At 36.6% G+C, this 27,024-nt stretch overlaps 3 protein-coding genes across 4 annotated transcripts; 1 reads left to right on the forward strand and 2 right to left on the reverse strand.

Moving 5' to 3' along the window:
- Nucleotides 1–12: 12 nt before the first annotated feature.
- On the forward strand, nt 13–8,832 carry LOC107102299 (claudin-15-like). 2 transcript variants are annotated; one of them, XM_015401543.1, is made up of 5 exons: nt 13–304; nt 3,259–3,423; nt 6,894–6,975; nt 7,078–7,188; nt 7,260–8,832. In XM_015401543.1, the coding sequence occupies exons 1-5, from the start codon at nt 88–90 to the stop codon at nt 7,357–7,359; spliced, it is 675 nt and encodes a 224-aa protein (XP_015257029.1). In that variant the 5' UTR covers nt 13–87; the 3' UTR covers nt 7,360–8,832. The 2 variants fall into 2 exon arrangements, with proteins under 2 accessions (XP_015257029.1, XP_015257028.1); XM_015401542.1 differs by lacking the exon at nt 13–304 and adding an exon at nt 1,913–2,222 and having other exon boundaries at nt 7,260–8,829.
- Nucleotides 8,833–10,158: 1,326 nt separating this feature from the next.
- LOC107102298 (diamine acetyltransferase 2-like) lies at nt 10,159–14,299 on the reverse strand. The gene is made up of 6 exons (XM_015401541.1): nt 14,121–14,299; nt 13,926–13,977; nt 10,998–11,081; nt 10,816–10,917; nt 10,652–10,692; nt 10,159–10,519 (listed from the first exon to the last, which is right to left on the reverse strand). The coding sequence occupies exons 1-6, from the start codon at nt 14,181–14,183 to the stop codon at nt 10,337–10,339; spliced, it is 525 nt and encodes a 174-aa protein (XP_015257027.1). The 5' UTR covers nt 14,184–14,299; the 3' UTR covers nt 10,159–10,336.
- Nucleotides 14,300–17,673: 3,374 nt separating this feature from the next.
- LOC107102294 (transcription initiation factor TFIID subunit 6-like) lies at nt 17,674–26,007 on the reverse strand. Its single transcript, XM_015401538.1, has 14 exons — nt 25,852–26,007; nt 25,678–25,764; nt 25,446–25,599; nt 25,299–25,355; nt 25,092–25,211; nt 24,750–24,871; nt 24,539–24,616; nt 23,661–23,762; nt 23,397–23,579; nt 22,042–22,116; nt 21,670–21,795; nt 21,378–21,551; nt 21,082–21,273; nt 17,674–18,206 (listed from the first exon to the last, which is right to left on the reverse strand). The coding sequence occupies exons 1-14, from the start codon at nt 26,005–26,007 to the stop codon at nt 17,922–17,924; spliced, it is 1,911 nt and encodes a 636-aa protein (XP_015257024.1). The 3' UTR covers nt 17,674–17,921.
- Between the last annotated feature and the right edge of the window lie 1,017 nt (nt 26,008–27,024).

The following is a 27,024-nucleotide window of genomic DNA, read 5'->3' on the forward strand; positions in this document are numbered from 1 at the left end:
TATATCAGACACAGATGTAGGATATAGAGCTCCTGGCAGAGGTAGGGTCCATCACATTTAATTATTGATAGAAAATTACTTTGCAACATGCAGGAGTTTATCGAGGTTCTAGCACTTTTCCTGGGTTTTGGGGGCTGGATACTGACTTACGTTTCACTGGAGAATCATTATTGGAAAGAATCGACGCAAGATGGGAGCGTAATTTTAACCTCTGCTATTTATGAGAACCTCTGGATGTCTTGTGCAAGTGATTCTACGGGGGTCTACAACTGTCGGGATTTTCCATCCCTCCTTGCCCTTCCAGGTAAGTGAAGGAATTGACTAAAAGATTGATCTCTGCAAAAATTAAAGGGTATATCTGGGAGAATTTGCAAACATGAATTTTGCAATGCACACTGTTAAATGACTTCATTAAGATAGAATAATCTTAGCTTACATCAGTATTTTGCCAACTGTAATATTTGCTCTCTTTTTATTCTAAAGATTCAGCAGAATCAAAATAGCTGACTGAGCATTTTCCATCCAAGTGTCAATGCAGAGAAAAGGCTGGTTTCTATTCTCATGGAACCCTTTTTTTTCTTCTAATAAAACAAATCGCTGTAAATTATGCTCCTAATTTTCTTTTTACTCAAACTAAACATTAATATTTTACTGCATGCATCTGTAATATTAAACAGTAATGGGAGATTCAACCAGTTACCTCTTCAAACTCTAAAATTATTTAAGTCTATTTTGAGATTTTGGTGCAAATCTAAAAAAAATAAAATAAACTAATTATTTGTCTGATTTTTAATTGATTTTATAGGTGTGTGCAGAGTTTAAAGTCCTGTAGTTTGGTGGAACCATTACTACTGGTATTATAGAGAGAGGTGAATGTAATAAGCCATTGAAGCATGATGTAGCATATTTGATTTTTGAGTTTTTGATACATTACTGTGGCATTTCTTTTTCTTGAAAATATTTAACCATCCTACCAGATACATGTAGTAAAAAGAAAATGCATAATAAAATGCACAGTAATGCTTAATCTATCACAAATTATATAGATTAAAGCTCCTATAAATTAGTAAATATTATTTGTTATTTGTCGGAATGCGCAGTAAAGCCTAAAAATATGAATACCCTGAGAAATTATTACTTGATTTAGGTTTTTCAAAATTAAACTGTAATTTTTCACTGTCTCTAAATATTTTTCTTGGACTTTGTGAGATCTAGAAAACATTGAGTAGAGGATATCAGCCCAGGTTAGCCTTTAATTTTTAGAGATATTCATTGAGCAGCCATAAAAAAGGACTGAGATCAAACAGTTATAGTCCAGATGAATGACTTTAAGCCCTCAAGAAGAGTGTAAAATGGTTATGGCAGGTTTTACTGCACTGGTCTAGCTAAACGGTTCTCTACAGGAAATGTCGTTAAAGAAAAAGGAAGTTAATATTTCTTTCAAGCTTTGATGATTTATTTCTGGATGCTAGGCAAGCAAATGCCCCCCCTCCTTTCCATCAAACTTGGTAATCCCTGGGTCAATATTTAATTACCAACCCCCACCTCTAGGGGCTGCACGGTGTCCCATGATGCTTTCCCAATCGGAGTTTTAAGGACTTGGAGCTTGACTTGAATCTCATCAAGAATTTATTTAATATTGTTGACATAGTGTTCAAAGCAAATGGCCATAGGTGATACATAGTGTTAGGTCTATAGACTTTGGTGAAGAGGTTTGAAAGGCTTAGGCTCTTTGTAGTTCCCCAAGTTAGGTAAACAGTTAGCCTTTCAAAAGTTTCAATAGAAAGTTGAATAATAGGGAAAATTATAAGTGAGGTACATGGAATTAATCACTCATTTGAAGGGTTTTGTAGCACCTTAGCGCAAGGTTTGCCGGGAACTGGTTTGTGGAGCTGTGGCAAACAGACCCTTAGGCATCAAGAGAGCTTCGCCGGTTTAATTTATTAATTCGTCTTCCTCTGAGCGGATCATTTCAAGACAAGCCAGAAAAAAGAAAGAGGACAAAATGAATCCAATGGTGGAAGCTTTTGCTGCCTTTTTGGGCTTTTTGGGTTGGATCATGGTTGGTGTGGCCCTTCCGAATCGATACTGGAGGGAGTCTAGTGTGGACGGTAATGTTATCACCACCTCGACCATCTACGAAAACCTGTGGATGTCCTGTGCAACTGATTCTACCGGGGTTCACAACTGCCGAGACTTCCCATCTTTACTCGCTCTTAATGGTATGTGGTCCTCACAAAACCGCGTTGATAATCCACAGTTAATCTGATCAGAAATCCTGAGATTGAAGAAGGCTGACTAATCGAACCATCATGTAAGAAAAGACAAAAATTAAAAGTCACAAGAGACTATGGCCATAAGTCTTAGAAAGTAAGAATAGATTACAGTCTTGTTCAATTTAACTTTATCTAGATACGAGCATGGAGCATTTTTGAGCCAGAAGCCTTGTATTATAGTGGCTATAGCATGTTGTAAACACATAAAATATCAGATATGATCAAGTGAAGGAACAAAGGAAAGAGTGCCGCACTAATTACAGCAGCAAACAAGAGGAAAAAAATGTCATAGAAGTTTTAAACTCTTTCGAAGAGATTCATTCAGTCATAAACGAACTCGGCAGACTGGCTGAACTTGTCTCCCAAAACAACATAATATGACATAGTTTAAGAAGTCATAAAAGGATAAAAACATTGTTTGCTGTGTTTTTTGTTCACACGGTTTTACACAGTAAGAAGATATAATAAAAAAAAAAATGTGCACCGATATTATGACAGCATAACGATGACTTGTTATTTTCTTTGTTCATCACACATCTAAGAGGGACTTTTATTTAGTGGTGAAAGCATAAATTAACTTTGAATTTTAATAAGCCTTGTTTTGCTGTTACAAAGCTGAGGAAACAAACGCACTGGTCTCAAGACTATTGACAAAACTTGTGCAACAGTGAATAGTGTGGCTGAAACCACACCTATGTTTCCCCATAAACCTTACTGTTACTAATGGAAACCACCTTTGAAAAATTGACAAATTCTGGTGGATTAATATTTAAAATGTTCAAGAAAAGCAACAAAAGGTTATTGAATTAAATGTTTAATAAATTACAGTGAATTTATACCATTTTATAAGACAAGTCAAACATATCAATACACCTATTGGTTACAGTTTAATATTGGTGTGTGCCCGGACATTTTTGACACTTGTATTATTTCGCAGGTCTCAGAGCAAATACCTGATGTATGACTTAATGTTTTCATACAGGGTACATTCAAGCTTCCCGGGCGCTGATGATCGCCTCCATTGTGTTTGGGACGTTCGGCCTTGTGGCGTCTCTTGTGGGGATGCAGTGCAGCAAAGTGTGTGGAGAAAACTATGTCCTGAAAGGGAGGATTGCGGCAATCGGAGGGGTGTTCTTTTTACTCCAAGGTAAAAAGGTCTTAGAAAAGAACTCAAAGTACTCAAACGTGATAAAAGGGATAAATAAAATGTTTTGTCCCCAGGGCTGAATAACCAAAGAACAGTGTTAAGAGAGCTCAGCCTAACCTCTTCACATTGAACACTTTGCTAGGTAAACATGTCGGGCGCTCCAACCTTTGTGTACCGAAGACAAGCTATCAGTAAATAGTTGATCTTTTGAAAAGGTTATCTTGCTCCTAATAGAACTGTCTGTTCACAGAGGACCTTTATTAACACTGGTCTGTGAATTGTTGAAATAAAGGTGTCGAATTCTAGGTCAGTGTTGGTAGAAAGGGCAAATCAAGCTTTAGCTTAAACCTCCTATTTAAAGACAGCAAATCAAGGAGGAAACCTTGAACGTTAAAATTGGCTTATTTTGGGGTTGGAGTTTGTTTTTCTTTATTCTGGGTGAAAAAAAAACACACTTTAAAAATGCCTTTAAAAGTGGGGTGTTTGATAGTAAAAAAAGATAATTAGTTGTTACTCTTTTCCTGTCGGCCTTTGACCGAGGCTAATAACTAGTGTTGCGCCAACGCCATTTTTTGGCCCAGATACCCGAACCTGGCTGTGCAGTATTGGCCGATACCGATACCATCTGTTTGAAATTGATGTGTGTGTATATATGAAGAACTGCATACTACTTGGATGTAAAATAATTGCCATCATGGCTTTGTCAAACTGCAGCTTACCTTTGTGAAGCAGGAAAAAGTCTATGGTAATACAGTAGAACTTTTTATAGCCTACCTGGAATGGGTGACAATAGTTGAATAAACTTTTGGCTCTCAAAATGGTATCGATGCCCTATTTGCTGGTACTCACCTATACCGATACCACCATTTTAGTGCTGAATCAGGGCCCCGCCCGATACTGGTATCGGTGCAACACTAGTAATAACAGAAGTTAGTATCAGATTCACAGCTTATCATTAATAGTAGTGATGTCAGATGGCTAAGTGTGCGAGCCACTACTGGTGTTTGACAAAGGTTTATTGCCTATTTGTCTATTCAGTCCATGAGAGTGAGCGCCACCCTCTGCTCTGCACAGTGTGCCTTGCTAATAACGGCAAGTCTGGTACCTTATTTCTTATTTTTATCAGATGATAACTTGAAAGGCCCTAAATTTATTCTGAAACTCTGACTGACTTTCACGTTGCCACCAAAGAAAAAAAGTGGATATGCAATAACTTACGCAACACTGCTTAACCTTCATCAAAGTATCAGCTTAGTTTGGGAAATTTTACATGATTTCTCTGGTCAATATTTCACATTTGCCCTATATGAACTCACCTAGAAGTAACGTGAAAGAGGCCCATTTCTCGCTGAATGAGTCCTGTGACCCAGAGCGCCGCTTTACAGCAGTTTGAGTGCAAGACATGTGAGCTAACTAAGCTGAAAGTTGCTCTTAGCCAACAAAACAGATATGACTCCTACCTAATCAGACATATTTTTTGGTTCTCTGATGTAGGATTTAATCTAGAGGGGTAAATGAGGCCTTTTCTTTACAAGAAACTCCATGTTCGCTAAAAGTTACAGTGTTGCTTTAAAACAACATTACAGTTGTCTAATCATACTGACACCTGTGGCCAAGACACAGAACTGCAGGATTCTGCGGTTTGTTCTCGTAGAACCCGCTAATACTTAGAACAGAATAATCTGCTAAAAAGAAGAGGTTTTACTCATAGACATACTCCGGGTATACTCCTGAGAACTGGACAGAACTATTTAATATGGTCAGTGTTATCTTGTATTACCTTCTCAGTAGAAACAAAGCCATTTGAGGGTTCCTTTTTATTCCAAACTTGTCTCCAAGCTCCCTCCAAGACCTTAAATGCACATCCAGTGTTGACCATTGTCTTTCCCTGGAACCAGTCGCTCTCAAGCTTTCAATCTTTTAAAGGCACTAAATAAGTTTGACATTGTTGTCCAAGTTGAGCTGAATGGCTTCTGCGTATCTACAAAATCCCTCTTGATTAAAAGGCTCCAATCATTTGTTAGATCTGACCATTTTAACATGCACACAACGTTACTTCCACCGAGCCACGCAGTAACTTCCAAAGTACATTCAGGGAAAATAGGCTTACAGATTCATTGGCGCTGAACTACTGAGGTGTCAGTCTGCTGATTAAACAATGTTTTAGTCATAAAGGGTAAAATAAAAAGGATGTTTTTTACTAAACACTTCCAAAATGTCCCTTTAATAAACTGGTGAAGATTCTCAGTCATCCAGGTCATAGTCATTCCAAAAAAAAGGTTAAAAAAAAAAAAAAAAAAACTTTCACTTTTGTTTCCAAGCTTGAAGAGGTTTCGCTTCCCATCCAGGAAGGTTTTTGACACTTTGAATTGAAAAATCTTCCTGGATGGAAAGTGAAACATCTTCAAACTTGGAAACAAAGTCCAGTGGATTGGGTTTTTTTTACTTTTTTTGGAGTCTCTTTAACCTTTTAAAGCCAATTGCATCATATTTGAAGTTTTTGTTGTTGAAACACTAACTTAAATATTCAGACACATGTAATGAACAGAAAATGTATAAAATATTATATTGAATTGCCTAATGTATCACATTTGATGCAAATAAATGATCTAATTTACATTATACAACATTTTTCAGAAAGTTTAATGACAATCTAATTTTTAAAAATGTCAATGTTCTTTTAATTATTTCATGGTTAAGGCTTTAAAGCAGGGGTCTTCAACGTTTTCTAATCTAAGGACCCCCAAAATGATGGTGAGATGGAGTGGGGACCCCCTAATTATATATATTGTATGAAATTGTGTTCTATCAAATTGATCCTATAGTCACTCTATTACAGATGGAGTCATGTAACGAAAGTAATTTCTCCCTGGGAAAGTATTTCTGATTTCTGGTTGATGGGACAGGTGTTGTGAATGAAACGGTGCCCAGTTTGAAAGAGCTCCTGTGTGTCGCTGAATGTGTGCATTGATGACTGAAAGACATCTTCGGCCTCCATTTATCTGTTTACTACTGTTTGTTGAATTAATTTGAATGTGTACTTAAATCAAATTATTTCAATTAGTAGAAAAAATTGCTGGGGGGAATATAAAAAAAAGTCTAATAAACCAAAACTTTCGCGACCCCCATGCAGTACCTCTGTGGACCCCCTAGGGGTCGCAGACCCCCTGTTGAAGACCTCCGCTTTAAAGGGTTAATAAACAAAATAGATTGAGGTGTGTATGGGTTGGATCTGGAGCCAATTTGCGTACTCTTAAAAAGCTATTAAAAAACTTTCATTTATTCTAGAAATATGTAAACTTGTTATCCACTTTTGTTCTAGGCCATTTTTTTTATTATGTATCAAGTACCTTCATTTACATGAAAACATTTTCCAGCAATCACTAGAACCATTTATTTGCCGCAAGTGTGATGTTTGTGTGTTTAACAATCATTAATATGCCTAAACAGAAACTTTTGTGTTTCCAAAGGGCTTTGCACCATGATTGCCGTTTCTTGGTATGCAGCCAACATCACCCAGGAGTTCTTTAATGAACTTTATTTAGGAACAAAGTAAGTTAACAAGAACATTACACGTCAGAACAACAGTTATATCCAGTTTACCTTGGAATAAGCCAAAGATAAGGAAATATGAGATAAACTATCGTGTTACAGGTATGAGATTGGACAGGGTCTGTACATCGGTTGGTCGTCTGCTGTACTTGCCATCTGTGGAGGTTCCTGCCTGTTATGTGCTTGCAAGCTGAACTCTCCTAGTGAAAAGATGTGAGTATCTGTCCTTGCATCGTGTAGCGCACTTTAAAAGCCAGTGTTGAGCCGTATTTTTTTTCTTTTAGATCCTACCCGTACCAGCCAGCCTCCAGGGGACATGTTCTGTCAACTGTGGCAACGTCTCAGTCTGCACCGAGTAATTATAACAGGAACGCGTATGTGTGAGAGTCCTCCAAGGAAAAGCCACTTCAGCAGATCCTTTCTTTTCCTTTACCTAACATAAAGGTTTAAATCACTAAGAAATTACAGTGTGAGTAATTAATGGAAATTGATTTTAAGAATTCACTGTAAACTGTATCAGATATTTTATCCCAAGCAATGCGTTACAAGATTTTTAATGTTTAAACTGTTACTGCAACTTAACTTTCCTTTTCTGTACTTAGATGATTTGTACTCAATAACAATCAGCAGGCTTAAAGATTGATAATCCTGTACTTTTTATACGACTAGAAGCGATAAAGTTATCTGAATAAAGAATATGTGATCATGTTAATTACATGTTAATGTAAAAATTGTTTTTAAGTTGTTTTTCAAATTAAAAAACATATATTGTACCTGTTCCATTGTAACATTTTATCTCCCTAAAAAAGTCAAACAGATGAAAACCTTGGAAGGCTACGGATCAGAGTAATGATCCACATTAATGTACCGGTACACTGCAAGGATTACTAACATAAGGTTTGGTAGGGCTGGTTGTTAAGTGTGTTCAATAAATAAACACAACTGATGGTGATCAGAGGGCTCAGCGGCACTAGTGTGCGGCAGCCTTGCTTCTATCAGTGAGTTATATAAGTGCAAGCCATTTACCATTCTTTTTCTGTATGGAATAAATGTCTTGATTCATGTGTAGTATGTAACAAGCTAAGACAGAGATCCCCCATCAACATTAAGAAGGCAAGGCACCTTTTCCTGAATAAGAACCATGGTCTTGGACTTAAGGAGCTGATCACCAGTAAGCACTGAACTGAGAACTACCCAGATACAGCTGAGGCTTGTATCACGAAGCAGGACTACTGGGTTAGCAAGAAAACTTCAGATTTAACCTTGACTTTCTGGTACCATAAAGGTGGATTCATTCTTATACCAATTTCCCACTGGCTGAAAAACCTGTTTCAAGCGGGGGACAAGTGACTTTTATTGGCAGCGGGAAGAGCTAACTGACATGTGTCTACTTGGGTCAAACGACTCAGCAAGCTACCCACGTTTAAATCGCCTCAGTTCTGATCGGCATGCTATGAACCACCAGAGCCAGGTTGACCCACTTAATTATGTGATACCATTGAACGCAACATTCGGACATAGGCACACCGCGGCAGTTGCTTCTGAACTTACAAGCCGAAACAACTCTGCTTACATTCCATAAACATGGAGCAGCTATGGTGAGAGGGATTCAGACAGATAATAGAGTGAAACAATAAAGCACACTAATTCCTTGGCTTCCTTACATATTGCTCTCCATTGTTTACTCTCCTGATTTCTGTCGCAGTATTGACATCATCAATGCTTACAGAGCGTGATGGTGTCACACAGCTGCCAGCGAGGGGTTAGACCAACTTAATTTGCCAGTGGGAAGGGAGCCAATTAGCGATTGTTAGCGAGTCGACCCATGTTTGAAAAACACGCTTTAACCTGATATTTTCAGAGGGAAAGAGGCTTTAGTGAGGCTAGTCACCATGGTCCAGGGCAGGCTAGCTTTGAGGTGTTCAGTAAACAATGAAGTGTCGTTTCATTGAAGACACTATTTAATTCTGAGGGGGAAAGAACTTAAGCAAAACATCACAAAAGGACTTTTAAACCAAAAAGCAGTTAAAACAAGATACTTCCTTGACTAATCAAATAGTTTAAAATGTCTTTTTTTCCCCCTCCTTTTGGACATACACGACCAACTTTTAACTATTCTAAATTAGCTTTCTCCTGTATAATGTTTTTTTTTAATTGTCAGTGTGTTTTTAAACACTTCTGAAATGTATTTGCTTCTTGTAAAAATGTTATATAAAGCTAAATTAAAAAATGATGAAATAACAATCAGTGCACAAATTGTGAGAGGATCCTTTGGAACACAATGACAATTATATGAGGGATACAGGTTTTCCATGGGCCGGAGTGGCATATATATGCCGGATCCCAGAAACGTGTTGTCTGTATGACCCGCAGGAGTGAGGCTTTAACTGTATCAAAGACTGGATGTATGGCTATGCGATATTAGACAACTGGCACTTTCATGTACGCTGTCAGTGATGCTAAGCAGCTCTGGAAAAATATAGTCTGTAGAGCTGTCAGTCAAGTATCCAATGCCCTGATGCAGTTGATGAATGAACCGTTTTTCCTGCATGGCCTCTTACCTGTACAGCATATAAAAAAGGATTTATGGCATTGCAGGCAAGTCAATAGCTGTATTTCTAAGAATCTTTTTTCTTGTTTAGTGTAACAGTATAAATGAGAAAGGGAAATGTTAGACTAAAGCTGCACTAATCAAGGATTGTTCTAAATCAAAAATCAGACTTTTTGTATTAATATGATGCAATTGTTGCATTAGCTTCTAGCTTTATTGTAGATCAAATATTAATGAATTAAAAATTCCAACTAACCAGATCAAAAGTTTTATTGTTTTATTTTTATCTGCTCCCAGGTCCTCTTATTTCCCGAGGGGAACGCAATTAATATAAAGTAGTTATTGGGATGCAAAAAATTGGCTGATGTGCAGCTTGCGAATTTACAGTCATTCTTTTGTCAAACCATTTGGCCATCTCTTTGATTCTTCCTATGTGTTTGACTTTTTATTGAGCAAAGTTGCTTTAAAAACCTTTTTTTTTTTATTAAGAGATTTTCAAAGCAACTTTAATGGATAACAATTCACTCCACATTTGCTGTGCGACATTAAAGAGTTCTCGTTATCTATTATATTCTGATTCTGCTAAACAATATACACATATATGACTGTGAGGTAATAAAAAAAGGATAGCAAAATAAAAAAATAATTCACTTGGGCAGCAAATTTTAAATCAATATTTATAACAGCCATTTAATTAGCCACTTGATGTAGCAGCATTTGCAAACATCTGTTGGTGAAAACCTGGATAAATCAAACGTGGAATTCTTTAATTTATCTATATTTCAGAAATTAAAGTATGGAGTAGTTTAATTATAGATCTTTAGGAGCTTCGTTTGCTAAATTTTCCAGGTTCTGTCCATCAAAGCGAATGAAGTGCCAGCCTTCGCTGACAGTCAGATCCTGAGCTCCTTTAGCAGCGTAGAAGTCTCTAGAGGGAGTGTTCCAGTCGAGCACCGACAGCTGCAGCCGCACACAATCCTTCTTTCTTCCCACCTGGTTAAACACAAAACTCAACAAATTAATCATGCCATGAATCCCATTACAACAGCTGGCTCCTCTCTCGAGCAGATTAAGCAGCAAAACTAATCTGTATGAATCAGAGGTGAGTCAGGAAATAAAACAGACCTCAGCAACTTTGCACAATAATCCTTTCCCAATGCCGTTGCCTATCACAGAAAGAAAAAAAATATATTCAAAGGTGAAATTTTAAAGAAGAAAACTACATATTTAAGACCTTATGTGAAAAAGTTATCTTTAACCCTCTGTGAGTTCACTGAAACATTTTATACCTCTGAATTCTGGCATGACGTACAGATCTTCCAGAAACACCGATCGTCCTCTCCATGTACTGTAGGTGTAAAAGTACAGCGCGTATCCAACCACTGTACAGCCTAGCAACAGAACATAAACTTTGTTATATTATTACCAAAACAGAAAAAAACAATCTTTAGGACCTTAGATTCTGATTTACCTTCTTTGGATTTATGCTCCTCAGGAACTTCTGCAACGAGGCATTCGAAAAAGGGATTCTGGCAGAAACCGTCACGCTCCAGCTCTAAACTCACACAAGGATGGATTAGAAAACAAACTCCTTTCATTTCCCATGCTGATCTTTTTACATATAGGCCATTAATAAATAATGTTTTGACTGGTTAAAGTTAGTTTTAAAGGTGCATAGTCACATTATTTCCCTCAAGTGCAGAATTTTATTTCCGAAAGCTTACAGCATCCTGCTGTAGTATTATTCATTATTACTGTGTTGTACGTTTTGTTTTGGCTCGATTTGTCAGTAAACAAAGGCCTTTATATATATTTATAGTAACAATGCCCGATCAGAGGTACAATATTGCGCATGTGTGTGATGAATAAGGAATAGATAGATCAACTTTATCTCTATAGAACATTTAAAAAGTGGAGGCGTAACCAAAGTGTTGTACATAAAAACAAGGTTAAGAAGAAATTAGGGCTGCAACTAACGATTATTTTTGCAAAACGATTAATCTGTAGATTTTTTTTTTATATTAATTGATTAATAATCGGACAGTAAAATGTTCCTTGAGAAAGGAAGCGGGTCGCTCTGTCAGCTAAAGGCATGTTTTAGAGTCTCTATTCTCCATTTAAAGATTAATCGAGTACTAAATTAGTTGACGATTATTATAATAACCGATTAATCAGATTCATTGTTTTAGCCCTAGAATAAATAAGATTAAAATAGATATAATAACCAGGTTAACAACAGGAGTCGTGCCGTACAAAACTAGATCAAAGGGATAAACCTGAGGAATAAAAATTAGTTTTTAAAAGTGATTTAAAAACAGCAAAAGAGATGGAAGTATTAGGCTAAGCTAGTTAGCACCACCAATCAACAACAATGCACTTTCCCGAAGATTATCATATGTATCTGGTTAAAGATTAGGATGTTTTTAATGATTTTATTGCACATTTTTCTTCTGATGTTTTTTATGATATAAAACACTTTCAATTTCTTTTTCAATGAAATGTGTTTTACTACATTTTTCCTTACCTACCTGGGAAACAACATTTAAATGCCTCTAATTTGATTTCATTCCAAAGAGAAACCCTTTAGCCTATGACCTTTTTTTAAAGTTTAACTGAAATAGTTCTTACCATGATGCTGTTGACCTGTTTAAGTTTGTTGGAAAGTTTCTTTTCTCCTTGATTTTCTGACTGATGCTCAGAGGAAGATAGACTAGAAGTTAAGAATTTCTGTAGATCAGTTTATTTCATTCATACTTGCTGGTCTTTGAGCACAACAAGCTGCCGCTTTTCCATCCAGGACAGCCAGGCTCTATTTGCATCAATTGTCGCCATCTGGCTTTAAATTGTTCTGTCAGCAGATGGCGCCACATATATTTGTGTCTGCTCATTGCACTTGGTGCTGGAATTCTATTCTATTATTTCCGGGTGGATCATCTAAATAAGTGGTCCTCCTAACTGTCAATCATTCTGGTGATATGTCCTATGTGCTCGTCCAGTTAGCTATCTTTTTCTGCGCATGCGCACTTTCAGGCTTGGATCTGTGGTAAGCTACGTTTTCAACCAGTCATTGAAGATCACCTTCCTCACTGAGGTTCTTTGAAAATGGCCGAGGGTCCTAGGAGAAAAAGTGTCTAAGAAGTGTATGAGAAGAAAAGAAAGGAGAGGCAGATATATCCCAGAATGCTTTGAACGAAGAGCTCTCCTTACAAAGCATTCTAGGAGTTTCTGTCACAGCAGTCCGCTGTCACCATAAGCTGCTGCTTCACGACAAAGGCGACTAATAACAAAGATGGCGCAGGCACTGCACGGAGGTAGAGGAGTTACATGACCAACGGGGCAAAGAGCAGTGAACATCTGTCCAAACGCTCAGTTAACTGAGTTTGCTATAAAGTCCACTATATAGACAGCTGTGTATGTGGACACACTAAGCTTGTATGAGCTATGAGAACAGCACATTTTAAACAGGTCGAGGAGAAAGAGGCTCGTGCATGCTTTTGCAATAAAAATAATGCCTAAAGGGAAATATATTAAAAGTTTCACCAATCAGGGCGCAGCCAATTGGAATCAGCCAGCAGTTATTTTTCCCATTTTATTTTTCATTAAATTCATAAAAACTATTATTTATTTATATACACTTAGTCAATTTTATTGTACTGTACAAAATATGATTGTCTAGTAGCTTTAAGTGCAGGAAATGAACTTGGCAAGATGTATAACCAACAGAGAGTAACCCAGATAATCACTAAACAATCTGGATTTACTAAACACTAAACAATTAATGAGGTTTACTGGATAAAATATGCATTTCTACTGTTGTTTTAGCTTTATTTTTTTCTTTTTCTCCAGTTACTTCACTTAAACCAGCTAAACATTCACTAAATCTCCATTGGTGCTGTTTGGTAACATTTGCTATAATATCTAACCTCACAGGCTGCATGCTTTCCACCATTGCAGCAGCTCATAGGGCTGCTTTTTGCCTTGCAAATTTTGGGCCAGAGCTTGATATAAAGATCAGATAAGGTTTTAGCCACCACATTTCAATGGATTTACATAGATCATTTCACACATTTTCATATTTAAGCGATGGGAATGATAGGAGGTTCAAAAGGACGACAACAATTCTAAAAAAATTCATAACTTATCAGATAAGTGATCAGATTCTTTGATATGATGGAACTCCTGAACATGGGTGATGGCGACACCTACTGGCTCATCTATGCCACTGCACCCTCATGAATCTTATTTGATGTAAATTTGAACTTTAATTCCTAAATCGGTTCATAATCATAGGGCATTTTTGAGAAACTAAAAATTAAAACAGTATTCCTATATTTATCAAAAGGAGAATATATTTTTATTTCATACCATTTCCCCATTCCAGTAGGTCAGAGTTCATTACCTTTATGAGAGATCTCCACCTGCTCAGACATTTTCTCATAAACCGCCAGCTCCTGAGAAATACAGAAATAAAACCAAGTGGCTATAAATAAATCAAAATGCACCAATGAGAAGCTAAACTATAAATGATTTCATAACTTTTAGCCCTGGAAACGTTGGAAAGTAGCGGGTTTAGCTCGCTGTGACAGCGACTCACCATGATCATCCTCGATATTTCTTTGCAGTCTTCCTTTGTTGCAGCTCGTACTCTGAAATTCATGACTACAGCAGTAGATACCTTCTGCACAAATCAATACAGCTAACTCCTTTCATTCAAAAGAAAAAAAAAATCAAACAAACAGGAAATAGATCTGATGCGTAGAGCTGTCTTTTCAAAATAAAATGCCTGCATGTAATAAAACATTACAGTTACCTATTAACTTCTTTATTTGTTCCTCGGGTTAAAATCACTCATCTATATTTATTCACTGGATTGCTGATTGACCGAAAAGGGGAAGCTACAGGCCGCCATACTGGTGTACCCCACTCCCACGGAGATGAGAAGAAAGCTATTGAAAGCCTGTTGGTACAGTATTTCTATCACTTATACAACACGTCAATGTACTAAGCTATGGAAATCCTTTTTTTTTTTTCTTATTGAAGAATCAAAGTATTACAAGGCATATCTATGGAAGCCCGTTTCCACCACTCTGTAAAAAAAATATTATCTCATTATAATTATTTATTTATTTATTTATTATAATGATAGATTATAATGAGATAGTAGCTCATTATAATGAGATGTTAACTCAATCTCATAATGGATGGCATTATGAGTGACTATATTATAATTAGTTTTTCAGGTAAAATTATAATTTGTAGTATGACTTACTTTATATTTCATTGAAAACATATGATGATGGTCTTCTGTATCTTTTCTTCCAGTGTATGATCACAGAAACAAGGGCCTGAGTGATTTCCTGAGAGAAAGGAATATTCCAGAGGAAACTATCGAGACCATGCTGAAAGAGAAGGTACAAGCTGAAAAAAAAAATCAGCACTTCAGAAACTACAGTTTTTTTAAAGCATGTGTCTAGCAATGTTATCTAATTTAATTAAAATAATTTGCATGCAATTCTAGTTTTTGTAGCTTTAAATAAATAATTTTTTATTGTCTCATTGTAATGAGTTACTATCTCATTATATTGAGTTACTATCTCATTATAATGAGATTATTATTATTTTTTTTTTTTTACAGAGTGGCGGAAACGGGCTCCCATACATATGATACAAAGTTGTAAATTGAATATCTTAAGAAGCTGAGCAGAGTATGTTTAATATAACAAATAGAATCATACAGAGAATCTATATACAATTAGAAAACAAAAACAACAGATCGTAGAACAGAGTAATTGAATAAAAAAAAAGTAACTTGAATTTTAAAGTAAATTCTCAATATATTGCATCATTGTTTGGGCTTTAGGGCTTTTACAATCGGTTAGTGCTTCTTTTAATAAAAGTATCTCACTTATAAAAATATTGAGAGATGGGGTAATTTTTTTGAAATCGACACTTATGTATCCAAGGAAATCCATATATACGCCGATGTGTCCTATAGTATAGTACCAGGACTTATGGCAAGCCGTTTTAAAATAAATTCTGTTATAACACCTTTACATTTAAGATATCTCAAATTGTTTTATGACTAGACGTTTTAGCGATTTAAGATATTTCTAATTATATTTTGACTAGACAAAATACCTATTCGAGATATCTCTAATTTCTGACTAGTCGAAATGACGTCAGATTTACCATAAACTTGTATGGAAATACACATTTCTGATATCTACGATTAAATTATGACTAGTCATAAAGTAATTCCAAGATATCTCGATTTTAGTTTTGACTAGTCATAATTCTGATTAAAGATATTTCAAATGTCACCATAATTCATGATACCCATCATGAATTATGGTGAATTGTTTGTTTTTCTCATTTGAAAAAGTCCTGTGCTGAAATATATTGCACGTTATATTGACGGGAAAAAATTTTTTTTAAAGGATAATGCACAGACACAGTATAACAGTGCATGGCATCACGTATGCCCGATTTGCAAATAGGAAAATACTACAGCAATAACAGAAATGTACTTGTAAAATCTTGCAATCATATGTAATAACCAAAAAGATGAAATCGATACATGTATATTACATTTACATCATCAATTTATCACTTTTGGCACATCAGTATTATTATGCTCCATTAACACATTCATTTTGTCGTGATAGATTTGTGTAATATATTACCTGATTCTGAGACTTCATTGACTTCATACACACTATGCAATGTGATGTGCCCATTTTTTTATTATAAGTTAAATAATCTACTTATGCTACGAAACAGAAAAGTGTTTATCAAAGTGATTAATTTAACTTTAGTTTAAAAGTCTTAAGCCTCCCTGAAAATGAGAAAATCATCATTGTTCGATGCTGTAGTGAACATTTTGTGTACATTGTGACCGGTCTAACTAGGGAGTACCAATATGGCGGACGGTGGATTCACTTCAACCCCGTACTACCAATGGGCTATCAGCAATCCAGCGAATAAAGATTAGCGGTTAAAATGGAGAACTTGACTTTTGCCGGTTTCCGCAGTTTCCTGCCATCTTCCTCTCTGGTTATCTGTAGACCATCAGGGTTTTTTTAAATGTGTGATTTTAGGCAGTTTTTACTCTTACTCTGGTTGTGTATCTTTACTTCTCTATGTCCTATTTATGTAAAACGCTGTATATGTTTTTTATGTATGTAGTAGTTTCTGTCACAGGTCATACTGTTTATTTCTTTCACAGGTGATCATGTGATCACTTCACTGCACAAGCCTACCAACTGTGTCATTTTAACCAACACTCAAGCAGACTGACCAAAATTTGCCACCCCCCTGATGGAGGCCCTTCATGCTGAAATGCGTTGGGATGTTTTTATGACATCAGCCATGTACGAATAAGGATTTTTAATAACTTTCCTCCAGAGTGCCTCAGATCTCTTCTAAAAATTCAGACGTCTTCATTAGCACGTTAAACCTCTTCACCTCCTCAACTATATGGCCAAAATGAAAAGCTCTGTTTTAATTATGACTTATTTAACATTTAGTAAGTGCAGTTTTTGTTGTACTACATGCATTATGTTTCATACTAAAAGCTTGTGATGGACTGATAAATCAACCAGCCCATATTTTGGGCCGATTAGCACCTCCTCTTATTTCTGCTAATAAATGCGTGTATTTTTTTTTTTTTTTTTTATCTTTGAGTTTGTCTTGTGTTGTGGTGATAATTGTGTTTTATAATCTGCTCAAATGACCTATACAGCGCTTTGATTTTAGCTTTGGCTGACTGAAAGCGCTTTATAAATAAAGTTGAGTTGAGTATTCGCTGGTTCAGCACCGCATTAGGCAGCCATGCCTTGAGATCACATGAAGGGCATGCTTTCATGCTCCCTCCATCTGCTAACTGTTGTTCATGTTTTGTCTGATTTGCGAATAAATGTTCCTGTCCTGTATCAATTCAGATTTATTGTGCGATTTTATACTGAAAATTGAGACAAAGACAAAGCTTCAAAAATTCATCATCCAAAAAACTTGCAGCAGTCATCAGGGATCAGTTGGACTGATGTTAAATAATCAGTATCAGCACTGGCCTTAACAAAAAAAACACACAAAAAAAAACCGGTTGATCTAATGACTAAAAGGAATTTCACACACAACAATGTGCAGGATTTTATACAAAATCAGATTTATTTTAGCGTAAAAAAGACATGAAATCAGTTAGAATATGAGCTGAAAGGCTGATGATTTCACAAACTGATCAGCTTTCATTGAGCATTAAGATATTTACAAAGTCTGGCCATGTTCGCTCTATTAAGTCAAGAGTTCAAATAATTCTGTCCGCTCTAAATTCGACCCATTTAGGTTCAGTCAAAGACAAACCCGGACATGAGAAGGATCTTCTCCTGCTATGCTCATATCAGTGTGGGGACTGGGTGCTTGCTGCAGGGGAATCGGAGCGTTCCATTTTCACTCCGTCGACTGGAGTTGAGGAAATTGAGGTCGGTAGCACAGAGGTCTTGGTCTCCAAGGAGGAGGCAGACGAGGGAAGAGACACAACGATGTACTTCTGCAGAGGCCGCGAAGCCGTGAGTCCAGGGCCGCTGCCGGGCTCTAGTTTTACCAAAGGCTGCAGTGTGGAAGTGGCACTGGGAACGGTGCTGGTTACTGGTGAGGCTGACTGGGAAGAGCTGAGGGTGATGACCTAAAGGAAAGATGGTGAGAGAAGTAAGTTACCTGATGAACAGTAGGACAGGATTTTAATACAGAAACGGTTAAAAAAAAAGGTCAATGTGAAGGAAATTTGAAATAGTATCCAGTAATTGAATTTCTTTATGTTTGTTGGTCAATTTAAGTTTTAAGGACTGTTTTTTTTTTTTATTCCATTTCAAATCTTCCAGAGCTCCTATTTTCAAATTTAGGTAAATTTGTTATCAGAGTTTCGAACACAAATATAATTTAGAAGGAATTGGGAGAAAAATCATAACCGGGTAAGAAAAAATTCCAAATAAGATTTTTCTTTCGTCATCATAAAATATAACAATTTATTATCAATTTAACAAACAACAAGTAAAGCCCTCTGAGAGCACAGACCTCCTCCAAGCAGCAAATTGTGACTTATCAGAATCAGAATTAAGTTATTGCTTAGTAGGTTTGCACTTACAAGGAATTTGACTTGGTGTTGATTGTGCACACACATTATATATATATATATATATATATATATATATATATATATATATATATATATATATATATATACAGAATCTATAGTCATTTACAATATAAGCATATAATATACTATACGTAATATTTAGTAAATAGCTATATACTATATACACAGTAGACTGTGCGTTAATGTCTATAGCTAAAACTCACTCATAATCTGGATCGCTACCAAACTTCAATTAATTGTTTCGCTGGCATGAGACTAACTTGTGAAAGAATATCCATACAATCCATTCATATTATTTCAAGTTATGCTGTACATAGACAGACAGACTCTCCTTTCCTAAAAGCATAACCTAATAGCTTCTAAATATATATAATCTTTTCTATGAGTTTAAAACATGGAGATATAAAACTGAACTTGCAGGCTCTTCCTTTATGGAAGAAAGAATGATCCTACCTTTGCTCAACAGACACTGAAAGACCTTTTCCCTTTTACAATAATATACCTATTTAAATAAGGCTTTAAACTACAAGAGTTGTCGAAGAAACAAACAAAAAAAAAAAAAAGGACACCAGGTTCTCGCCATCTTAATTTATTTTAGTGGGTCGCAACGTTGAAACTGTTTTGCCGAACTTCAGGCCCCTACGCTCAATTTTATGAGCAAATCGGCCGTTTGACTAACATCTGGGCTCCTTCCCCCAGGGCTCTTTCCAGTGCATTTCACCACAAATGCAGAAATTAGGCTGATGCACTCACTCAATGGCTGTGGAAAAAGTGTTTTAAAACACATTTACCTTCTTATTTGCACATATGTGTCCTTCAGATGCTGAGCGCTTTGAAGGAGGGGAACACATGCCACCGCCAAAACGAGACAATACAGGAGTAGCAGAGGAAACCAACTCCTCCACGCCTGCTCATGAAAAATCCCTGAGCCACCTTGGAAAGCCACCCTCCCACTAAGCACAAATTTGAGAAGTCGGATTTCTTTTGTTCTCTTATTATAATCATCATCAGTGTCTAAAAAAGAATTTTAAAATAGATTATTCTTTACACATTTTGTAACTTTGATAGTTTGCAAAGGTTTCCTGAAGGATCTGGCAGCAGGTGGAAAAAAAAATTAATAAATAAAAAAAATTGATGCAGCTGACCCCCGCAACTCTGCTCAGTCAGAGCGGTTCCACCCTGTTTGTTTCCCAGAAGCACTGGCGCTCGCCACTTCTCTATTTTTGCCACGTCAATTCCACATCAATCTAAATTAGACATAATTACTTAGACAGGAAGTCAACAGATGAAAAACAAGAGGATTTAGTGTACAATTAAAATTCTACATCTGCAGACTGTGGATCGCATTTTCTGGATTTTAATCTAAAAACAAACTGTTATTACATTTGATGAACAGCCAGGATAAATATGAGCATTAAATAATAAAATAATATGACTTGATGATGGAGCCAAAGAAAACAAGTTAAGGCGACTCAATAAAGAGCAGGCAGCACTAGTTAAACAAGCATTTTTCTGGTTTGTTCTATTTAAAACCTACAAGTGCGCTACTATGGATCAATGACACAATCCTAGTGTGATTCAAGTCCGAACGCACAAAGATGCTCTGCTCTATAACACTCCAGATGGAAGAGGGCGGCTGGCAGAATCGCAGCAATACGCCGCTTCCCCTTCCAGTGAAACCCTGGATATATGAAAACTACAAAAACAACTAAAAGGAAAAAGAATGGATGGAAAGAAACGCAGATGAATAGAGACATGAATAGATGAACACATGGAGGGACGGATCTGAAGCAGAATCACAGAATGAAGAAAGATTAATGAATAAACAAAGGTTCTCAAGCAATCCTTGATTGGTAGAAGTAGAGAAGCAAGCAATAGCAGAATATCAATAATAAAAAAAAAAAAAAAACAAGCCTGTGGTTAGCAAAAAAATAAAAACTGAAATAAAATCACAGTATTTTAATATAAATATTTGCAATGTTGATTTTTCTGGGTCTTGCATGGCTGCTTCAAGAGACTAATCCTGGACCCTAAAATTCCCTTTGACAGACATCTGGATGAATGTTTTTATCTAGACATAGACTATACCGGATCATCCCGATAATATTTAACGTGTTTTCTTTTTTCTAGTGTTGAAATCAGTAAATTCAGCAGCCGTGCCTTTAGATCACATGAAATGCATGCATTGTTGCTCCCTTCATCTGCTATCCATTGTTAATGTTTTGTAAATAAAGCTTCATTTTTGTTTAAATTTAGACTTATTTAAGGTTTGATATTGTGTCATTTTTTTTAATGATAAACAAGGAGGACGAAAAAGAAATATCGACTAATGTCAAAATAATGTGTACTGGCCTTAAAAATCCGTCATAAATAGATCCTGAAATTAAACCCTGAAAAAAGTTACCTGCTGGGTTGAGGCAGCTCCTGAACTGGTTCCCATGACGATGTACTTTGTTGCCGGAGGCGATGGTTGAGACGGAGTACCGGGTCTCGGGGACATGAGGGCGAGGGAGCTGGGGACTTTGATGATGCTGGGAGTGCGAGGCCCACTTGACCCACTGAGCCCACTTTGCGAGACTGAGAGGGTGGAACGAGGCTGCGAGGAAACGTCATCACGGATGGTTAACCAGCAGCTACTCAACCATCGCTCACACTCATGGAGCACAGAAACCGATCCTGCTTAGTTTGTTTTTGTCCTACCTGTGTGATTGTTAAGGTGGTACGGTTGACTTGCTGAGCTTGCAGTGCTGCTTGAGTCCTGGCCTTCATTACATGAGAACACAGCATGGTGCCGAGGTAGCCATAGTCCGTACGATATTGCTCCACGAGGTCCGGCTGAGGCCGGATCTTGGCAATGACACTCGCACAATGTTTCTAGGAAAGCAAAGAAATGGGATGAGGACCAGGTTTAAAATCATTGACAGACATTTGCTTTTTACTTTTTTTTTTAGTAAATAAATACTTTAGGGAAAGAACGAAAAGGATTCAATACCAGCAGGAGGCTTTGGACATGTTCAGCTCCTATCTTGTCAATATTGGAGACTACAGGCCCTTCCATCACCGCTTTGATGCGAGCGCCCTCTACAGCAAGCCGAGGAAGGATCAGCGTCTTTATCACCTGAGAGCAAAACAAGAGGCGGCGTAATGAGAGGACAGAAAAAATAACACCTGATGCAGCAAAATATTCTATTAAAGTAATTTAAAATATTCATCATTAAGAAGTAAAATAAATAAATCAGAATGAGTTTTTCTGGTTTAAAATCAATTACAGAATTAATTTTAGTGAATTCCTGTTTTGGGAAACGGCTGCAGCGTGTGATACTTTCAGAGAAAAGTCAAAATGAGACAATCTGCCCCCACTCACATCAGGTCCCAGTTCAGCGAGGCCTGCGATGGAGCCGTATCGGGTCGTCCACTGGGTTTTGTCATCCAACAAACTCTGAGGAAAACAAAAACCAGAGGGTTCCATATGAGAAACATGTCAAACGGAAATGAAGAATCAAATCAGGAACAACTGGAAGTGACGAAGACGCCTAAAGGTCCTGATGAAGGACTGGTTGAGTGTCCTGTTTAAGAAGGTGTGGGGATCTTTTTCACTGGGACCAAAAACTATCAAAATTTCCCGTTTTTAAAATGTCAGCTTCTTTTTCATTAAAATTAATAATTTTTCAACCACAATACAGCCACAATGTCTGATTTCCAGCTGTTGTTATTGTGGCAAATACTTAGCATTTCCTGTCTTCACGCTGGTATCTGGGCTTCAAAGTAAAAGCTTACATGGATCGTTGTAAACATTATTGCAGGTCGCATCTTTGTAAGTTGCACTCGGTGAGAGAACAGAGTGATAAGCGTCTCCATGACTGATTTCAAAGCAGGGTTTCTACACTCTTAAAAGGTTTTGCTAATAAATCAGAATAGGGTCTAAAGGCAGCCATTACCAGAGTCTGAGGAATTTTTGTAATCCAACAAAAAAGTGATTGTCTGCCAAAAACTGATCAGTAATGACAGCTGTAGCAGGTAAATGTATATGTACTACTTACACTTTTTTTTTTTTTACATGCATACATGCACATTATATACATATATATAAAAAATAGTTTTATAAATTTTGATGGGTGCAAAATATACTAATATTTCTTATGCTAACAACGTTGACATGAAAGGACCCTGTACCAATAAAACTAGTGGGATGAAGTGACATGAGGGGGAAAAAAAAAAAAGAAAAAAAAATCACAGTAGTTTTGCGAAAGAGCTAAAAAAAAAAAAAAAAAGGCTTCTTCTTATCGTTACATTTATCAGATTTAAGGCTCAGAAGCCACAAGGAGTTTTTTGTTTTTCTTCTGAACAGGTTAAGGTAAAAGGCTAGCATTAGCAGACCTGGCAATTGGCTGGCAAACAGTGGAGAAGTCAAACCTGTAGCTATACCTTTAAAACCTTTTCACCATTAGTCTGTTTTTATTGGCTGAAAAATAAACCAATTACACAATATTTTAACGAAGAAAATGGAGCAGAATATAAACATGCAAATGGTCTTAAATGTTTACTCTCAGCCCCAAGGTTATGATAAGAGTCAATTTTCTGTAAATGGTCTTGACTTCTTAAGCCAGGTAAAATAGTTAATAAAAGATGCATGACATTTGGCTGAGGGACCATTTTCCATTATATACAACTTCCTCTGAATTATCCGATTGTCACACATGAAGTAGAAGAGAAGCCCACCTTGGTGAGAGTTTTGGTGATACGGGACTGAATGTTATTGGTAGTGGTGCTGAATGTTTTACAGCTTTGGGCCATCAGGCGAGCTGCAAAGTCCCGTAAAGCCCAGTGGTTGTCAACGTCCGGCCGTAAACACAGCTGCTTGCTCACAATGCAGGTGACCACGGCTGGGATCAGCTCATGCAGCTAAAAATGAGACAAAAAGCATCGCTCAGTGTGACGAAAAACAAATGATGGCGACTTTATATTTATTTTTTTTATACTTACATATTTTTCCAAATACAAAGTGGGGTTGTCCATTAGAGCTTTCACCATTCGCATTAGATAAATCAGTAGAGCCAAGTTGTTTTGCACCACATTAACACGAACCTTTGGAGAGAGCATAGCGACAGCACAACACTTAAAGACGGGAGTGGGCGTGGCCTGTAAAGGGAAACTACAGACACAAGTCAAACTAAAAAAAATATTTGGAATAAATACATAATTGATCAGTAGCAATTATTAGAAAGAATTCTATAAAAATATATTTTCTTTCCTCCTGTATCAAGGCATGAAAAATAATAAAATAACAGATTTTTATCCCATAAACACTTCAACCACCCCTTTTCTACACTTTTTAAAGGTGAATAGAAAAATCTGAAAAATTTGCTCCTATGCATGAACAAATGACTAAGAACCTCAGGCGTTAAGTTACAAGCATATCTTCCATGTTTGACATCTACAGATAATAACAGCAGCTTTTAACTGTTGCAACAGAGCTCTATACTCCTGCATTGAGTTGCCAAGTCGGTCTGTGTGCGAGCCCAGTGAAGAGCTGTAGACGTTTATAGTAGAGGTGGACGTACGTGCAGTATTTAAAAAAAAATGGTATCAAGAATCAAAAATTGTTCTGATTATCGATAGAGCTTAATTTTTTTTGTATTGTGAGCAAACCTAATTTAATTACAATTGGTTAAACTCAGAATTTTTTTTATTATTTATTAAATTTTAGTTTCATTTATTTAATTTCTGTTTGGGATTAATAAAGTATTTTTGAATTCAATTGAATGGACAGATGAGGCAAAGAAAATGGGAAACAGTTATCAGCTGGGAAATGTGGAAACGTTGCGTCTCCATTGAGAAAACGAGAAACAGTTCATGCTTACTCCTTCAGAAATAAATGTGCTGAATCTAGGGAGCATCTGATACAGTCCAGGATCTGTAGCTATACTCTGTAGAGCTTCCTGTGTGGAAAGAAAAGAGAAGGTTGAGAGTTAAAGGTTTCTTTTAGAGAGGAAAATATTATTTGTTTTGGCTTTAAGAGACAAAATAATGACCATTTTATAGACTGCATGCAGAAAAAACAAAAAAACTCACAGCTCTTTTAGCTTCACAGGAGCCAACACATGCTTCAGTGATTTCCTTGTAGTATAGCTGCTGTTCTACAGAGAGCTCATGGGTGCTACGTGGCTTCAACCTAATTAGACCCTTCTCCTTTCCTGTAAAAATGACAAAAAGAGGTTTAAGTCGCAATACAACTTCGATTCTACTAAGTCAAATCCATAAAACAATGGAGGGAACTGCTGTTTTTCCTCAGTGCCGTACTAAGAAAACATGACATAACATTTCAGATGATTAAAAAAAATATTTAGAGTCTAAAACTGGCATAGAAAAATATTATTCAAGCAGTTCCTCTAAAAAAAAAGAAAAAACACTGACCTTTGTTATCAGGAGTTGGCGTGTTCTGACCCTTGCCTTGAACTGGACCTTTCTCCTCCTGACCAGGTTTGACTACTTTAAGGGGTTCAGTCGACTCAGCTTTCTGCTGCTCCTTCGATGCTAAAAAGTAGGAAAGGAGAAATAAAATCTATGCTACATGTTTTAACTTTTGATATACTGAGACAAATAAAAGTCCAACAAGCTAACCTGGTGGTGGGTTTTCTGGAATCGACGGCTGAACTCCTTCAATACTTAACCAGTGAGCTGAAAATAAAGATTGATCATGAAATCATTTAGACAACACCCTCATAATATAATAGAACAGAGCAGCATGTAACCTGATCATCTGAGTACCTTTGAGAGAAACATCTAAAGGAACCCGTGGAAGAGGTGTGTTTATAATGTCACTGAGGTCCACCTCCTTTTCCTCGTAGAAATGAAGCTCTCTTCCACCGCCGCTCGCAAAGCGAAAAGGAATAAACTCCTGCGACTGGAACCCGTACAGGGGCTAAAAGAAAGAGGGGGAGATCAAATCAATGACATGCAACACGAAACTGGCCTGTTTCAGCTCGAAAATATCTCTCACCTCCACATTTTTTAGCTTCAGAGCGTTGTCTATGTCACTGGTGGTTAGTTTACGCCTCTTTCCGTGATGCATGAATTTTAGAGCATCCTATTAAACAAAAAACAGAAATGATTAATCGTAAAATAATGCTTCTCAAACATATGGAACTAGGACATGTTTTTTTTAAATGAATACTTGTGCAATTTCTTTGATTCTGTAGCTGACTTCCTCACTGAGGGCCACACAGCTTTCCTCCTGTAACTGGCCCACTCCCACAGACTCTGCCATGGCTTTCATGGACTCTGTGGGAAGGCTGACAGAGCATTGCTTCTGCCGACGTTCCTCCGCCATGACTGGGAAACAAAGCAGGACATTTATTTATCAATAATGATAATAATTTTTCCTAGGCATAAAATGGTGAGATCACTTTTTCAAATTGCAGAGACGCTGATTTGTAATGACACTATATTTAACAAGTGTAAGACACTATATTTCTCCCTACAGCCCTTTAGGTGGTGTTTAGGTGTGTTTGGCAAAACTCAGAAAGGTAGAGAGTTGCAGATAGCAGCAGATCTGTGCGTTCAAGTAGAAGTAAACACTTTTTCACGCAATGGATACAGTGAAGTCCTGCAATAATGGACTCTGGGCAAGCAAGCTTTCACAAACCAAATGCCTGGAGTGAAATATTTACAGGCTTGGGGTTAGTGAGAAGGAAAATCAAAATATGTATAAAATCAAGAGATTCAATTGCAGATTGAAACTCAAACTTTCCAACTTGAAGAGTTCTGTATAGAGAAGATCATTTTAAATGTTATTTAAAAAGAATGCAGTTTGCAAAACTCAATCTGAGTGTATAAAATCTTTAAACATTACAACTGAAATAAATATAAAAATCTGAAATCTATAAAAAAAAAATACTAATTACATTAACAAATATTGAAATTAGTTTTGGAAAAAAAAAGTACATAAAGCAAAGTTACACTCAAAATCTTTCTTGATTAAAAACGCTATTTTAAGTTTAAGGAGTACAAATTTTCCTCTTGCTGGAAAAACTGGATACATTTGTTACAAAGGGTCAGATGACAGAAGATTTTTTTTTTGTAACACAAAAAGTAGGCAATAAAATAATGAATATACAAAACAGCCAACAATCTTTAAAAAAATATGTCCTATAATAAATCCTAAAGATATTTAGGTGTTTGTAAATTTCAGCTCAGTAATGAGAGAGACAGTCTGAGGAGCAGATACATGTGCTATATTTACTACCAGAGGATTGTAAGAAATGTAATAACAGAAATAATGCTTGGACGGGTGCAGGAGGACATTTTAAGATGCATAACTTACAACTTTTACATAAAAAAAAAAAAA

This window comes from Cyprinodon variegatus, unplaced genomic scaffold, assembly GCF_000732505.1.
Source record: "Cyprinodon variegatus isolate N-32 unplaced genomic scaffold, C_variegatus-1.0 Scaffold1232, whole genome shotgun sequence".
Classification (NCBI taxonomy): Eukaryota; Metazoa; Chordata; class Actinopteri; order Cyprinodontiformes; family Cyprinodontidae; genus Cyprinodon; species Cyprinodon variegatus.

What these genes read in the sequence shown, in the direction of transcription:
- LOC107102294 (XM_015401538.1), bottom strand. Translation starts at nt 26,007, where the DNA reads ATGGCGGAGGAACGTCGGCAGAAGCAATGCTCTGTCAGCCTTCCCACA. An exon ending in TTTAGATGTTTCTCTCAAAG is followed by an intron (nt 25,356 to 25,445) that starts GTACTCAGATGA and finishes CTTTATTTTCAG; the next exon opens with CTCACTGGTTAAGTATTGAA. An exon ending in CCACCTTAACAATCACACAG is followed by an intron (nt 21,274 to 21,377) that starts GTAGGACAAAAA and finishes GTTTCCTCGCAG; the next exon opens with CCTCGTTCCACCCTCTCAGT.
- LOC107102299 (XM_015401543.1), top strand. Translation starts at nt 88, where the DNA reads ATGCAGGAGTTTATCGAGGTTCTAGCACTTTTCCTGGGTTTTGGGGGC. An exon ending in ATCCCTCCTTGCCCTTCCAG is followed by an intron (nt 305 to 3,258) that starts GTAAGTGAAGGA and finishes GTTTTCATACAG; the next exon opens with GGTACATTCAAGCTTCCCGG. An exon ending in GAACTTTATTTAGGAACAAA is followed by an intron (nt 6,976 to 7,077) that starts GTAAGTTAACAA and finishes ATCGTGTTACAG; the next exon opens with GTATGAGATTGGACAGGGTC.
- LOC107102298 (XM_015401541.1), bottom strand. Translation starts at nt 14,183, where the DNA reads ATGAATTTCAGAGTACGAGCTGCAACAAAGGAAGACTGCAAAGAAATA. An exon ending in GGTGGAGATCTCTCATAAAG is followed by an intron (nt 11,082 to 13,925) that starts GTAATGAACTCT and finishes GTGTGAGTTTAG; the next exon opens with AGCTGGAGCGTGACGGTTTC. An exon ending in GGAGCATAAATCCAAAGAAG is followed by an intron (nt 10,918 to 10,997) that starts GTAAATCAGAAT and finishes TTCTGTTGCTAG; the next exon opens with GCTGTACAGTGGTTGGATAC.